This window comes from Sprattus sprattus, assembly GCF_963457725.1.
Source record: "Sprattus sprattus genome assembly, chromosome: 2".
Classification (NCBI taxonomy): domain Eukaryota; kingdom Metazoa; phylum Chordata; class Actinopteri; order Clupeiformes; family Clupeidae; genus Sprattus; species Sprattus sprattus.
The window spans coordinates 50,238,818-50,255,855 of NC_137921.1; the positions used below are offsets into that span (position 1 = coordinate 50,238,818).

At 46.1% G+C, this 17,038-nt stretch overlaps 1 protein-coding gene across 1 annotated transcript; it reads right to left on the minus strand.

Annotated features, from left to right (window-relative positions):
* Nucleotides 1–149: 149 nt before the first annotated feature.
* sin3b (SIN3 transcription regulator family member B) lies at nucleotides 150–17,038 on the minus strand. The gene is made up of 18 exons (XM_080860405.1): nucleotides 16,689–17,038; nucleotides 15,422–15,528; nucleotides 14,547–14,700; nucleotides 13,864–14,208; nucleotides 13,366–13,518; nucleotides 13,049–13,171; nucleotides 12,846–12,935; nucleotides 12,559–12,677; nucleotides 12,067–12,277; nucleotides 11,537–11,653; nucleotides 9,742–9,980; nucleotides 8,418–8,601; nucleotides 7,159–7,960; nucleotides 6,220–6,389; nucleotides 5,307–5,480; nucleotides 4,281–4,468; nucleotides 2,678–2,876; nucleotides 150–1,291 (listed from the first exon to the last, which is right to left on the minus strand). The coding sequence occupies exons 1-18, from the start codon at nucleotides 16,794–16,796 to the stop codon at nucleotides 1,058–1,060; spliced, it is 3,717 nt and encodes a 1,238-aa protein (XP_080716531.1). The 5' UTR covers nucleotides 16,797–17,038; the 3' UTR covers nucleotides 150–1,057.

A 17,038-nucleotide genomic window follows, 5' to 3' on the forward strand; every position in this document is an offset into this window, starting at 1 on the left:
GGCAGGTTAGCAGACAAACTGCAACAGAGAGCAGCACAGCTTTCAGACTCGCCAAAACTGCGACACGCACACAGATAATGATGTTACCTTCCGAGTGCAATACTGAAAACCGCATAAAACCATACCGAGAAATTCATGCATGCTCCGAGTGAGAAGTTCACAACTAGGTTGTTTATTTCAGGATAATTGATACAGAATAAATGTTATACATTGTATTTAAACACTGATATTCTGCCTTTCCATTTTAACATGTAAAAGCAATGATGTGGAGAATTCATCTGATGCATGATTCCGAAAGAAAACAAAAAAAACAAGAGTAGACCGTAGAGACTTGTCACAAGACGGCACTGGCAATCTACTGATAGGATTAGTCACAGATGATTTAAAAAGTATGCTTAGAAAGAAATAAAAAATAAAAATAGTGAAACAAAGACATTAAGAGTTGGTTGCCAGAGGACAAAACAGGAACAAATTCATCTTTATGTGTCATTCATTAAGTCAAGTCAATGCATATGCAAAAAGGGGAGCTGCATAAAGAATATGCACGCTAGGTATCCATATGCAGTTAGCCAGTTAGATGGCACTGTACAGAAGAGGCCACTTTCATTGTTGTCTCTCAGTCCTTCAGTATAAACACACACAAACCAAAGGCCCTCGCACTTCACAAAACTAAAAACTTAAGACTGACTTAAAAGAGAAAAAAAAAATACACACGACTTTCCCCCCAAAACAATAACAAACTCACAAACATTTACCCATTCATTTATCTTCATTCAGCTTTCGTTTCATCTACTCTGTGCAACCGCCGTCTTCAGCGTGAGGCACCGTCGCAGGAATCATGACCAGCTCCACAGTCCAACGGCACGCCGGAGCTCAATGTGTCCTCTAAATGATCCGTGTGTCTGCAGGCTGTGGATCAGTCCCTTAGAGAACCTCCACCATCATCATCAGGGGTGTAGGGATGTGACGCAGGTGAAGCCAGTCCCCTTTCTCTCCCTCTCTCTCTCACACACTCATTCACACAACACACACACACACACACACACACAGGCTTGGTTTAGGGTGAGGCCGGTGGCTTGCTGCTGTAGAGAACCTGGTATCTGTTGACGGGCAGGCCTTTGAGGTGGGTGGAGACGCAGGTAGTCTTGCAGGGCAGCATGTCTTCCTCGTCCTCTCCCATGAGCCAGTGGTGGACGGCCCGCTCCCCCGCCGCACTCACATTCTCGCTCAGCCAGCCCTGATGCCACTGATTGAAGCGCTCGTGCTGCACACACGCCACCCTGTGCTGAGACTGAAACACATACACACACACACACACACACGGGAGGGAAAACGTCAGCCATGTTGTTGAAGTCATTTTTATGCCAAACATTAAACTCAGGCTGCATACATGCCACTCTTAGTTGTGACTGCAACAGCTAAGGCTTCCCCTTAATTTCACATCTAACCCAATTACACATGTTTAGGTGGGAAAACATCCGTGTCGTTAAAAACTTCTTTCAGATATTATTTCCCATCTAACTGCCAGAGGAGCAGGTAATGAACATGATGCACGATGAAGGAGAGCACATGAAGAGCTTTTATGTAGTACAGCTCCGCTCTCCTCTGTCTCCTCTCCTGTCCTCTCCTCTGTCTCCTCTCCTCTCCTCTGTCTCCTCTCCTGTCCTCTCCTCTGTCTCCTCTCCCGATCTCTCCTCAGGGAGAACTCAAGGCTCTCCCACCTCATACTTCACATGCACCCTGTCTACTACTGTGCTATTTCCAGTAAGGAGCAGGAGAGGGTTTCTGTGTCTCTGTCAAGGACACGGCACACAGATGGGAGGAGACAGGCTTAATCCCAGAACCCTGTTAGTCATGGATGCCTGATCTACCACCAGCACTGCTGTCTCACATGTTAATATGTTATCGTGAATGCTGCTGTCTCACATGTTAATATGTTATCGTGAATGCTGCTGTCTCACATGTTAATATGTTATCGTGAATGCTGCTGTCTCACATGTTAATATGTTATCGTGAATGCTGCTGTCTCACATGTTAATATGTTATCGTGAATGCTGCTGTCTCACATGTTAATATGTTATCGTGAATGCTGCTGCCTCACATGTTAATATGTTATTGTGAATGCTGCTTCCTCACATTTTAGTGTGTTTATGTGAATGCTGCTTCCTCACATGCGAATATGTTATTGTGAATGCTGCTCTCTCACATGTAAATGTGTTAATGTGAATACTAGTATCCTAGCTGGTCGGGCTGGGAAAAATTATTGTTGCATTGCGATGCTAACATGACAGATTCTGCTTCAATGCAGGAAAATTAAATAACCTTTTTTTAAACGTCATTAAATAATATGCATGCCAGCATAATGACTTTAAACAACGTATTCAAACCCATTTAACTGTGATAGAGTTGTAATGATGAATGAAAAGTAAATTGTAACACTGAGGTAACACTGACACACACACTATATGTAACAATCGTTTTATGCTTAAATTCGGAATTGTTACCGAATCGAATGGGGGGGGGGGGGGGGGGGGGGCTCTACTAGCCCAACGGTTGGATTCTATGTGCGACTCCATTCTACTTGCGTCTGCATTCTACGTGCGTCTGCATTCTACGTGCGTCTGCATTCTGTGAGCAGAGTAAAGGGGAGGGGAGTGTAGAGCGATGAGGGTCGTACCTTCCTCGCCTTCACCAGTGCTCCTCTCCGGTACATGTAGTCTTCAGAGTTCATGACGAACACCATCTTGTGTGTGTTGAGCTTGAAGCGGCAGTCCAGGCTTCCAGCACTCTCCACGCCCAGCTGCCGGTGCCACTCTCTCCTGAAGCGCATGGCCTCAACCTGACGCACCTGCCAGTGCCGGAAGTGGCGCAGGTTCCTGCAAGGACACAGAACAACAAACGGGCATGTCAGAAAACACCTACTGCTGAACTTGTCACATAGATTTATTCCTGTGTGTGTGTGTGTGTGTGTGTGTGTGTGTGTGTGTGTGTGTGTGTTTGTTTGTGGGCGTGCGTCATCAGGTTATGTGGTTAATGAATAAGGGGATCATATTTTCAAGGAACATTATAATATTAAGACCCCTGCAGTCAGAAGAAAGGGTTCTCATCAGGATCTCATCACAATCTTCCAAACAAGCCAACCTGAATAAATCAGCTACATCCTAGAAGACTGGTCCTTTGTGTCCCACACCAACCAGCATATTACAGTCAGCTGTTATAACCACGAAATAATAATAAATCGTATTCCTCTAAATATTCCAATAAGTATTCCGCTAAGACTCAGTAAAACACTTGGGCATCTGGGAAATAATGAGATCAAGTGGTGGTGGGATGGGTGAGTGGCTGACAGGCAGAGAAGCATTCACAGCTGCTTTAAGTGCCTGCGTGAGTGCCAGTTGCAGTGGCAAACCCCCAACCATTACATAGCGCTACATGAGCAACCATTACATAGCTACCCGTAGTTATGTAATGGTTGCTCATGTAGCGACCACAGAATAGCTTAGTTGGCCTAGCGCAGTGGATATGGCTCATGGTTTGCTGGAGGAAGCATCACAGGGGCTTTTGATAGAGCTGTGAATGTTGTGATGCCTGTTAGTTGGGCCTGAAGCCCTTCCCTTTACCACAGGAACTATTATTTGGCCTCCCAGCACATCCCGGGTGCTTTGTGCTTAAGGCTCTCTGGAGCTTCCATGATTTTAGCGCCTCATTTGAACACATTTGGCACACTTCACTTCACTCCTCACTTGATCACATTCAGCTCAGCATTGCTGTCTGCAGTCAGGAATCCAAATCTATTCATACTCTAGACTTTGGACGGTGGAGCTTTTACTGGTGCACGTCCCACATCACCTTTTTGTTTAAAAAAAAAAAAAACGCGATCCATTTTATGACATAGTTTCCGAGGGAACGTTAGCTAGCTAGCGAGCTTACAGTGGCAAAACATGTTTGTCTGTACCTGATGTTGCATCATGATAGCCATGATGATATTCAAATGTCAATAGTCATTGAAATGATGCATTTTAATGACATTTTTATTTTCTATGTGAACATAAAAATAACTAGGCCTGTACATTACCAAAAAAAATCCAAAATCTAACCATCTGGCAGTACCACTAGATGGCGCTCTACTACAGGGTAACACAACCCACTCACCCCTCCTTCAGAATACAAGAATTATGACTGGTCTAGCAACAATCCTTTTGAGTCTACAAAATCGTAAATAATGAAATGTTGTCACTTAGTGTTTAAAAATGACAGCAAGTGCAGCCTGTGAGTGTTACCTTGGCAGGAAGACAGGCTTGAAGTAGCAGCCCTCGCTCTGACCGAAGAGGGACGACTCGCTGCCCACCAGCTGTTCCATGTAGTTGGACAGGCACTGTACATCCAGAGGGTCATCAGCCTGGGCCTCCTCTGTGTCCAGCAGCTCGACGGTCAGGGTGACCTCTCCCTTGTTCTGGATGAACATCACCTGTAGGACACACCAGCACGCATGACGAAACAAATGCAGAAGCAACCCAACCCAGCCCTAAGTCCCTAAGCCTAACCCTGGCTGTGGTCGGATAGTCTGTCCTGTCGTCTTTTCCTAACCACTTTTTCTTGACCTAAATTGTGGGGTGCTACTATCTCCTTTCCTTTCATAAAGGATGCTCCAGTGTACTCTATGCTAAGAGATATGATGATGAGGTCATCAGTACAGACAACGAGGGGTCTGATGACCTCATCAGTACAGCCAACATGTGTCTAAAGACTTCATTCAGTACAGTCAACTGGGGTCTAAAGACTTAATTCAGTAGTCAACCTATGTCTAAAGACTACATTCAGTAGACAACCGGGGTCTAAAGACTTCATCAGTAGTGCCTAAGATAAGGTAACAGCATGGGAACAGGAGGAGAATTTAAATGTGAACATAAACTGAAAGCAGCTCAGGCTAGGGGCCAACTTTGTCACAAAGCACAGTTTCATCTTAGACAGTGGAGCCTGCACTGGATATGCTGACGGCTTTATTATTTTAAACAGCAGCAAACACCATTGGCTCGTCTCGGTAGACAGACACCCTAGTAGAGCTCCCCTTTAGAAACACATTGGAGTCTAATGGCTTCAAGGTGTACATTCACTAGGCTCTGATGGGTTAGTGTTTCCAAAACGGCCGACGTGGAATCCATTCAGACTGAATACAAACATTATCAAAATTAACACAAATGAAATTGGAAAACTATTGTAACCTTGCACGGACACCCACTAATGTACCGTACTCTTCCTCAATCACCATCTCTACCTCCCTGACTGACACACACTCACACACGTACCTTAAAGCAGTTCTCTTCGGCCATGACCCTCTCGGCCTTCCACTGGTAGCTGGTCTCCCAGGCGGCGCGCACACACTGGGAGGAGAGGTTGCCCCCGGCAGCACCCCTCTTTCGCTCAGCCAGGTACACCTCGGCCACCTGCAGACACACCTCGTCGCTCACCAGGTGCTGGAGCTGAAAACACACACACACAGACACACACACACACACACACACACACACAGTCATGGAGGTGCACGGATTTAAAAATCACTGGTAGTGACATGCAGGGAAATTCATTAATAAGCTTGTCAAAATGTGTGCAAATGTTACATTATTTGGATCTGACGCTGACATCATTTATGCAATGGGTAATTGTGGCAGATTTAATAACTGAACGCCTGATGCTGGTTAGTGTAGCATGCATAATTTAGATTGTCCTTTCCAAGTCATCATAGCTCATTACAGTTTAGCCTCTGGAGATTGAAGGTCTCTGTTAGTGAACTCACAGCTCACCTTAATATGACATAACGTTTAAAACAACATACTGAGAGTCACGCATTATTCTTACACGTCCTTTTACAACCTCTGAAGGTTAACGTTGTATAATTGTCCTTGCCGCTTTTGTAAAGACTTTTATGCTTTTATGCCGATCACCAGATGACAATTGTGGTGACTACAAAACTGAAAAGATGTGTCCTTACACAGACTAAATCCAAGCAACCCAATGCCACTTCCCATTGTGTTCCCTCACGCTCCAGAAATCCCAGAATACCGAGCCCAATGCACCTTGGGAGGCGAGTCATACTCAGTAGCCCTCTAAGTTGAGTTTGCAATGCTACAAACGGTGCACTATCACCATTCATTGATGGTGTTTTCAGAGAGGAACAGAGAGCAGTGGCGTACCCAGTGAACACAACAGGGCCATACATACCTGTCTGACGATGTTCTGGATGAGCTTGTCTACGGTGAATCCGATGTAGGCGTGGATGGTGAACATCTCCCTCAGCGTGTCCTCGTACTGCGTGGACTCCAGGTTGCCATCCAGGAGGCTGCGCACCATGTCCAGGAAGGCAGGATAGTACTCCTCCAGCTCCACCTCACCTGGGCACAGGTGCAAACAACGCAGCTCGTCACTACAGTGTGGAATTCAGCTGACTGACTCCCATGTTAACAGTAGGGAATTCATATGTATGTATCGCCCAAGAATTACCATTTTAATGGACATCGATTTGTGAGGCTCGGGGAAATACTGAAGTGAATTTGCCCTTCTTTCTCTTTGCCTACATACAGTAACTTTCCAATGTCACACCCAACCCCTCCGTGACTCACTCTGAAAGGTTGTGTGGCTGGACACAAGAATGTAAGCCTTGAACTTCAGCAGACAAGAGGCATCCTGAGAGCCTGCACCGTGCCAGACAATCGTCTCAAAGGGGTCTTATGTAAGGCACCCTAGGCTTTTCTGGGCCTTTCTGTGGGCGAGCCAAGACTAGCTCAAGGACTGACAACATAATATGATCACTACATCATCCTATTCATATTTCTCCAGGCCTTTGGGCATAATTCACATCAGCAAAAATAACCCCACTCCTCTTGGCTGTACCCTGTCCCTTAAAATACGACTCAGTGCAATAGCATCTTCTCTCTTGCTTTAAAGCACCCCTTCCTCCTGAAGCCTAACTGGGTACAAACTGTGTCGCGTTAAACCAAAGTGGGCTGTTTGACGACGACTTTGTGATCTTATCTGTTTCCTGTGCCTGGCCCCTAAGCCTTCCCTGTCCCAGTGGTGAGCTGTATGGTGTAAGCGTACCTGCACGTGTGTGAGCCTCTGTGTGTGTGTGCGTCTGTTTGTGTGCGTGTGTCTCTCTCTTACTGGGCTGTTTGAGGCGCAGCTCCATGGCGAGGTCACTGGGCTTGTCCCTCCAGCCCTCGGCCATGAGCAGCCTCTGGTGGCTCTGCTCGGCGCGGTGCTCCAGCAGCTGCCTCTCCGCCTGCCGGTAGACACGCAGCAGCCGCTGGCACAGCGTCTGGTGCAGCCGCAGGAAGAAGTACCAGTTGTTGTTGACGAAGAACAGGTTGTAGACGCCGTCCAGTTCCTTCTGGTGCTCCGCCTCCGGGTCCCGCAGGTCCAGCTTCTCGCCTCCTCCGCCGCTGGCCTCGCCAGGGGCCTGGCGGGGTGCGGGAGGGGTGTGCGGAGCGGCCGTGGTGGGGGTGTCGGTGCCGGTGGAGCTTGGTGGTGAGGTGCAGCGGCGTCTCCGTGAGTCTCCGTTCAGCTGCTGCTGCTGGCCGCTCAGTGGCCCTGGCCCTCCGTGGTCAGACCCGCCTCCGCCTCCCATGGAGGCCCCTCCTGTTGCCATGGCGCCAGCGGCTCTGTCCCCGCCGTCCTCGGCCTCGTTCTCCTCGTCCGTCCAGTCCTCGGTCTCGCTGAGCTCGCCGCGGCGGGCGAAGAACAGGTCGGGCACGAAGTGCTGCATGATGCGCTTGATGTGGTCCTTGTCATCCTTGTGGATGGTGGGCTGGCGCTTCACATGGTAGATGATGAGGGACGCGGCGTCCTCCAGGATCTGCTTGTCCTCGTAGCCGAACACCATGTGGGGCTCACTGGGCACAGCGCCTCCGCCGCTCCCATCCCTCTGCTGGCCCACGCCACCCTCCTCTGTGCTCTGCTCCTGGCGCTGGGGGACGGACAGACAGACAGACAATAAACAGACACAGGAGGACAAAACAAAGATCAACAAACAGCCCCTGTGCAGATGCAGAAAGGTCACAGGTTTTATCCCCAGGAGGTTCACATATATGCATATACACAAATGAGTCCGTGCTACACTGGATGTGTGTCCTCCAGGAGTAAATAAGGATGGAGAGAGAGAAGCAGAGGAAGTGACATATGTAGGCAAACATGCACTGTGTAGGAGAGGGGGGAGAAGTAGAAATAGAGGGAGGGAGTGAGTGAATGTTCACTTTTACGTACCAAGTAACTGAGGGGTACAAATTAAACTGAAAATGTTGGTCAAAATAGCCTGCAGCCTGCGGTAACTACCTCAATAATGACAGAATTAACCCCAACCAGACAGCGCGACCTAACTGTACAAGAGCGAGGCTTATTGGCCGGGTGCTGGCGCGGGGCCTCACCTCGTCGTAGATGCTCTCGATCTCGTTCAGCAGGCTCTTGGAGCGCAGGGCCTTCATGTCATTCTGCTTGAAGTTCACCCCCTGGTGGTCGAGCGATTTAAGGTAGGCCTTCTCGTACTGCTCCCGCCAGATCTTATTGAAGCCCTGCTGGGCCTCACGCCACTCATCCTCCTTTGCCTTCAGCCTGCAGGAACACACACATTTAACACACACTCTACACTCTTACCAACACACACATTTAACACACACTCTACACTATTACAAACACACAACACTCTTACCAACACACACACACTACACTCTTACCAACACACACATATTTAACACACACTTTTCACTATTACCAACAAACGCACTACACTCTTATCAACGCACACACACACTACACTCTTACCAACACACACAGTACACTCTTACCAACACACACACACACTACACTCTTACCAACACACACAGTACACTCTTACCAACACACACACTACACTCTTACCAACACACACACACTACACTCTTACCAACACACACACTACACTCTTACCAACACACACACTACACTCTTACCAACACACACACTACACTCTTACCAACACACACACTACACTCTTACCAACACACATACTATACTCTTACCAACAAACACATTTAACAGCCTGCAGGAAACACAACACACACATTTAACACACACTCTACACTCTTACCAACACATTGGTGAAATTAAATGTAACACTCTTACGGACACACACACACACACACACACAGGCTTACGAATACACATGTTATTTCTGACAAAAAGGTTCTTGCTGACATGCATGTGGTCAGGACACAGGTGTGTGAAGCGACGCAATAAATAGGTTTGTGGAACACAGAGCAACCTTACAGAGCACCAAAACGACCTCAAAAACAACCTGACCTGACAACTGCAGCCATCAATTCCTTCACAACAACACAAAAAAAAGAGAAACAGCATGAGACACTTTCTGCCCTGGAAAAACAAATGGTGGCGGTTCTGGATCACTCCGACACAGCGCCATGCGAAGTTTAACCATAACAACAGTACTGCCCATGGGTGGAGCGTGCCCAGAGGCCCACACACGTAGGAGGCTGAGGGCTCTAGTTCAGTGTAATGCAGCTAGTGGCATAACCTCACTATCTAACACACTGAACCCTGTGAGGTTACTGAAGTGAGATGCTGACTAACCTACAAGTGTAACTTAAACCATACACACACCTGTGTTTACAATCCAGTGCTTCTTCCAAATCATTAAGATATCGGTCTGTGAGTGAGTGTGTGTGTGTGTGCCAAAGAGAGTGCAAGCCTCCTGACCTCTTGAGCACCACAGGCACAGCAGTGGCCGGACTCCTCTTCAGTCCCTCGATGATCTCTGGAGCCTTGTCGCCATAGATACGGTAGACAGCACGACGCTGGATGACCTCGGAGGTGCCGCCCAGGCAGTCGTCCAACCGGAAGCGGTCCTGGTCCTCGGGCGACATGCGTGACAGCTTCTTCTGCACGCTCTCCAGGACACGGATGGTGGCCAGGTTAGTCTCCAGAACCACGTCCAGCTGGGGGAGGAAAGGGACAGAGCCGGATTAGAAACCTTAAATCAATAATACAGCCGTCTGCAGAACCACGTCAGGCTTAGGGGAGAGGGAGACGCAGTCAAGGTAAAAGTACAGAGCAGCATTGTAAAACACTTGTCTCCAGGCCCAAATACTCTAGAACAGGGGTCTCAAACTGCGGCCCGCGGGGCAGATCCAGCCAGCCGAGCGATTTCACCCGGCCTGCTGGCACCTCCGAATTTTGCAAATAGTTCCATTGATTTGAACAGGCCACCCTAACGTTTACCGCTGCCACTGGCAACAGGTGTTGTGCTTCTAATTCACGTCTGTCATATCATTCCGCAAGTAGTCCAGTCGTTTAACGGAATTTGAAACTGCGTGTCAAACACAAAAGTTTAAATGATAATGCTTAGCTCGCATTCTTTTCCCGTAGTGTTAAAAACTAGTTTGAAGTGACAGAGGAATTACTTTGTGTAAAAACAATGCTAGGTGGTACCACAGGCTGTATTTGAGCAACTGTGTGACGCAATGGAGCATGCTGGTCTGTCAACGCAATCGAGCATGCTGGTCATTGAAGTTGCTCAGAGGAAATACAACAGACGGTGCACCATCAATGATCAGTAGATTAGTAAACTATTCATTTTAGATCACTCTTGATGGAAAGATGCTGTATTTTGACAGATACATTAAACACAAATACATTTATTATAAATGTATTTTATAGAAAAAAGTTATTAAGATTTTTGCTGAAACTTTATTCAGTTTTTTTGCTTTGTTTTGTTTGTTTGCAGCCTTGTTACAAACTTTACAAAAGTGGTGCAGTACAGAATTTGCTTTGAAATGTGCATGTATGAAGGAAAAATAAAGATGTAGTTGTCGATGAAGACATTATCCCACTATTACTGCTGTAAGTCATGGGCTATCAATGGGACATAGTGATCCTAAAGAGCAACTTTAACAAACACCTTTATCCGAAGAGCATCTTGCATTGCCCAGGAATTGAAACTCAGGTCAGCTACTTGTTATTCAACAACACTAACCATTGTACCACCGATCACACATGGTAGATTTGCCAACTCAAAAGTGGTATCTACAGTATTGTGATATGCAAGCAAACAGATAAAAAATATCTGGCCCCCCAATGACCAGACTGTACGTTCATCAGCCCCCGGGTAATTTGAGTTCGAGACCCCTGCTCTAGAACAAAGATGCAAAAACAACTGAATAACTCCAATGGATGTTAAACCTCATCCAATAATACAACTTTCTCAAGGACCACTTCCAGACAAGCAGAAAGGGAGCAAGGGCAAGAACAGAGGAGAGTAGGATTATAAACCTCATCCAATAACATAGTCGTCTCCAGGACATCATCCACTGGGAAAGAGATGCAACAACGAACAAACTTCAAAGGGTGTTCAAAGACCTCATCCTTTATTGGACCCTTGTCAGCGCGGCTTCTGACATGCCTCCCCCTGGTGTCTCTCTCCGAGTGAAGTATAATCCTGAAGGCAGCCATGAACACAATAGCAGAGGGATCTTGGCCGTGTAAGAGGGCTTACCTCAAACCTCTCGTCCTCACAGCGATGGAGCTGCTCCTCGTATGGGGTCTTCTTGGAGCTGACGAAGGTGGAGTCTTCCGACCAGGAGGGGAAGGACACCCACGTGTCATTAAGGACCTACAGGGTACCAGTGAGGCAAAAAAAGGCCTTCAGACGTCTATTAAAGTCAAGTCAACACGGAATCGGATTCTTATGGAGAACCTCTGAAAAGAGTGACATGTTTTGGTCCTTAACAAAAAAAAAAAAAAAACGCCACTAGACCTCTCTATTTCTGTGACTTCAGTGTGCCAAGATAATTTTGACCTGTGTTCATTAGAAAATGTCCCTATGTGATGTCACACACTTTAAGCTCTGTCATTTATCATCAGTATTCTATAATTCATGAATACAATTTGTGCCCCTGTCTCTACTACATCTCCCATCATCCAAGTCTTGGTTGCCGCAGCTGGATGTAAGGTGGTGTCTATCTGTAACGATGTCCCATATGATTATGTTCCAAATGGTTGTGTGTGCGTGTGTGTGTGTCGTACCTCTTTGCAGATAGCGGTGCGTCCGCTGCACTTGGGCTGCTGGTAGGTCTTGGGCAGGGCCCTGTAGCTGGATCCCAGCCGCTTGCAGGAGGCATAGTCCACCTCCCGGCCCCCGCCCTCCATGTAGCGGTCGGCAAGCCCCGTCACCGAATGAGCCAGCTCCTTCTCCCCTAGAAACGACTTGAACTGGGTGTAGAGCTCCGGGAACTTCCTGCAAACAGGACACGCCCAATCAGATCAGACCGAGGGACACATTTACACAGGAGGAAAGAGGACAAGCTACAGCAATAAAGAATAAGAATTTATACTGATAGATAGATGTGTGTGTGTGTGTGTGTATGTATATACTGCGAGGAGACAGTGAAAATGAAAGGTGCAGATATGGGGTCAGCATACACCAAACTAATATTGTAATGCTAGTAACGTTGGTTGTCTGGATATGGTTCCTGCAGCAAACCCAGTCAAACACAAGCTCCTCATGAAGCAACTTACCCCAAGAAGGGGGTTACTAGTTGCAGCAGCTCAGCGGCAGAGACCACCTCCTGGTTGAAGAGCGCGATACAGCGCAGGAAGTTCTCATACACCTCTTGACTCTTAAAGAGACGCCGCACCTGAGGGGGGTATACACACACCAGTAAGTTAGGTCACACACACACACACACACACACACACTCACACACACACACACACACACTCACTCACACACACACTCACACACCAGCCAGCCTCACATCATTTCACACCAGCCTGCCTCACAGCATTTCACACCAGCAACACACCTTGTCGAAGAACGAAAACTCTCGCAGAACCCCGTGCTTTCCAACCGAAGCGAATGACTGGTCTTTTGCACAGGAGTACTTCATCTTTTTCTGGAGAAAAAGAAAGCAAAACCTCTGTTAACTTGTCCATTTCCTCATTAATGGCCTGTAGCCTGTGTGTGTGTCTGTTTGTGTGTGCGCTCGGCCAGGCTTTAGAGGCTAACCTTTAGCAGGGGGGTCATGTGTGGTAGCAGCATAGGTCTGGGTCTCTTCTTGGTCTGTTTGCTCAGGTCTTCCTCCTCTGCTTTCTTAAGGTGGTCTTTGCCAGTCAAGGAGCTGCTGGTGAACTGCAACACATCACAACTCCTTCATCACCACACAGGCCCCACAGTTGCATCAGCATCACACACACTTCAGAGCTAAATCAGCACCACACACGCCTCAGAGCTCCATCAGCAGCACCACACGCTTCAGAGGTTAATTTAACAGAAAGAGCTACAGTGAACTTCATGGGGAAACTAGCATGTGGAAATGTTCTAACCAGAGATCTCTTGGCGTCCGGCAAGAACTGTCCAAACTCCGCCAGGAGATCCTCCTGTCCTTTGAAGAGGCTGGCCACCTTGGAGAAGACCTCATCCTCAGTCATCACTCCACTTCCACGACCCCTGCTCTCTTTAATTTCCAACTGCTCTTTCTACACACAACACACAACAGAACAAAAAATATAACTAATGCAAAAACATGTCATGAAACAAGTCAAGAAGGACTGTTCAAGCCCACATAAGTCACATATTCAAGTTAGGAATCCAACTGATCTCTCTACAACATGCAGAACTTCACACATTTTCATCACACTTTATTTGGATCACAACTCACCACTAGATTACAAAACATTAACATCTCAACACTTCAAACACCACAACAAAAAGGGGTCATTTAAGTATTTAATGATAAATATTTGAGACCAGAAAAGCCATAATTTGATAAAGCACAGCATTACCATCTCTGGCTTTACAGTGTGAATCTGACTGACGCACACCTGGTATGTATGCAGTATCTCCAGGAAGGATCTATAGGTCTCGGGATGGTCCAGGAAGCGGTTCTTGATCTTATTGACGTAGCTGATGGCACTGTCAAACTCCACTGGGCTGGGCTCGGAGGTAGGGGAGGACCCTGCAGAGGGCTGGGCGTGGCTCTCGCGACTGGGGAGGGGCAGGGAGAGTCTGGAGGAGGAGGACTCTGCCCCCGCCAAGGCGGAGGACGAGGAGACGCTCTCGGGTGACGCCATGGACTCGCTTGGCGCAGGACCCCCTTCGGCCGTGGATGAGGAGGAACGCACCATCACTGGCGTGCCCGTCACAGGCTTACTCGAAACTGCAGAACTCTGTACAGGAAAGAAAACTTTATGAGAGGTGGACAGCTCCCCATGATTCCATGCACTAATGAGAAATGTTGCCAAGGTACATCACTATCAATTGTTATTCTTCGATCAAATAAACTAATATAAACAAATACAATTGATTTGATGAATCTCAAAGGCTCCACATGAACTATTCTGGGGCTGCATAGGAGGCTGAATGGGGAACTTCTTGAAAATTCCTTTATTCAGAAAAAACAGCAGTGTCTGGCGTTAGTACGCAGAAAGTTGTGACTTCAAACTACCCATGGAATTGCCTACGGTATCTTTGATAACAGTGTGTTTTGAGTTTCTTAAAGACCTACTTGTGCAGAAAACGGGGACTGCAGGAACACCATGCCATTCTTGGGTATCTCTATTCGATAGCCCGGGGGCAAGAAGGCATTAAATCCCAACACCAGATCTGGATGTCCATGGAAAAGCTGAGACACTCTGTTTATTACTCCAGGAGTATCAATGCTAGAGAGAGAATGTCAAAGTCAGAGGGGGTAATATCAAAGTGAGAGGGGTAAGAGCAATGTCACAGCTATCACAGCTAACATACTCACAAATGCAACATTAACAAGAAAGAGCTTTTTTCCTTGTGTGACTTTACATTGTAATGTGAAGTTAATGAATCAACAGAAATGTCTGAAAGAACATTGGGTATACTTGTGAAATTACAATGAATTGAAGTGAAGTGTTTACATGTCAGTTAAGCATTTGTGACAGGTTACTGATTCTAGTTTAACTAGTAGCCTTATATTTTAAATGCTCATGAAGTGCAATTTTACATTATGCAATATGACCTTTTTTCTGTTCAAATTGTGCATTTCACATTCAACATTGAATTCACACACACACAATATATTACACTGCAATTCATATCATAACTCACTTAACTGAGAACAAACATTTGTTACATTATGGTTACCAATGCAAATTTGCATAAACAATCCCTGTATGGTAGAGCCTAGATTATTATCTGGTCATTGTAACGGTATGAAATTGTATTACATAATTCAGTCAATGTCAACACAGATATGTTTTCAATTACTGCTTAAAGAACCTCCTCATAGTGCCACTTTTTCATCGTTGACTGCTGCTGTTGATTGGATTTGACAAAGCAGCTCTATTCCAGGCAGGTTTTCCTAAACCAGGGCAATTGTTTTCATGCATTGCGATGCATAGTATGACTAACCTTTGAGACTTGAATTCTTTCATGATGTCCAGGAATTTGTTATATATTCCTGGGTCATTTCCGAACCGTATTTTGACTTGATCAAGATATGACAAGGCATCTTCGACCTAAGAATTATAACAACGTGTCAAAAGAAACCACAGCCAGGGACATTAAACATAGAACAGGAATGCATTTCTCCCCATCTGACACACGTATGAGTCTTCCATCTTGACGTTATTATCCGGAGAGAGCTTAAAATACACCTCTGAAAGAACTACCCAGGCATTCCATATATTACTATCTGGGCGAGCTAGATAGCTTGCAGAGTGAATGTTCCTGTGTACATATATTAATGCGTAACGTGTCAGGATGTAACATGCAATAGAATTTATCCTGCAGGCTAACCAAACGTTACTTCGCTTGCGCTTGTTCTGCTTATAAAGCACTACTCGCAGCGATTTTAATCGACCTGACTGTCAACAACATTTCTGACTCAAGCAGAGAGTTGCCAGCTGGCTCCATAAATGGAGGAACTGCAAACCAGCGGTCTAGCTAACTAGCTTTGATAGACAGAGGTTACAAATAAGTTAATATGGATCGTTACATTAGTTTACAAATGGCTGGGGGAACGGGACAAAATAAACAATTTGCACGAGAGTGTAGCGCTAACTAACGTTGGTTGACGAAAAAACAAGCTATATCTTAGTGAACTGACAACTAGCTTAGCCAGCTAGCGAACAAAGACCAAACTAGTCAGAGAAACGCATACTCAAGGCAAAGGAAAACTCTTGATTTCCACAACTGCTAGCCATCGATATTTAGCTGTAGCCAGATGTATTTGACTGGAAAGTCAGTTTTCACAACAAACTTCAAATTAGCATATCTAGCAGATTGGCAACATTAACTTTAACGTTTCGGGATGAAACAAAGCAGCAAGGAACAACTTAGAGGGAACAAGGAACACACGAAAGCAAAGGACTTAACGATAGCCAACTCAGCTAGCTAGCTATCGACAAATAATCCTTATCGTACCTTTCGGTACCTTCTGTTTTTATTAGTTGCAACCACTACAAGTTTGATCCATTAAAAAAAATCTACTAGTTTATACAAGCGTTAGTGTTTTCTATGGAGGCAGAGCTGGCGTAAGTGTGGAAGAAAAAAGACTGTGTTGATTTAGCTAGCTCTCTCCGGACAACTCATTCACTCTTTTTCCGTGTGCGCTTAGGGAGAATACCACAGCCATGCTAGCAAAAGCTATACTACTTTTATCTCTTCATTGTCTTACCTTCAGTTTTTGAAAGTGCTGTTGTTGTACTTGCTTTTGTACAACATATGCTTTGTCCTGAATTTGGTTTATTTGCTTCGTGTTGCTGTGTGCCTGAATTTTAGCCATTGTGTTCAGTAGGTTGCTACTGAGATAGTATTCGATTGCTTTACAGGCTCTTTTGACGCTTTATTTATCTATAAAGCAGTCGACAAATCAGTTCTTCGTCGGGTGGCTAGCTAGCTAGCAACATAACGCTAAGGCTAGCTTCCATCATTTACTCACTGGATGGCTAGCTAGCCCGCTAGCCAGCAAAAGAAAAAAAGATCTCCACCAAGTAAAAGAGCAGGCAAAACTCGGTATGACACAAA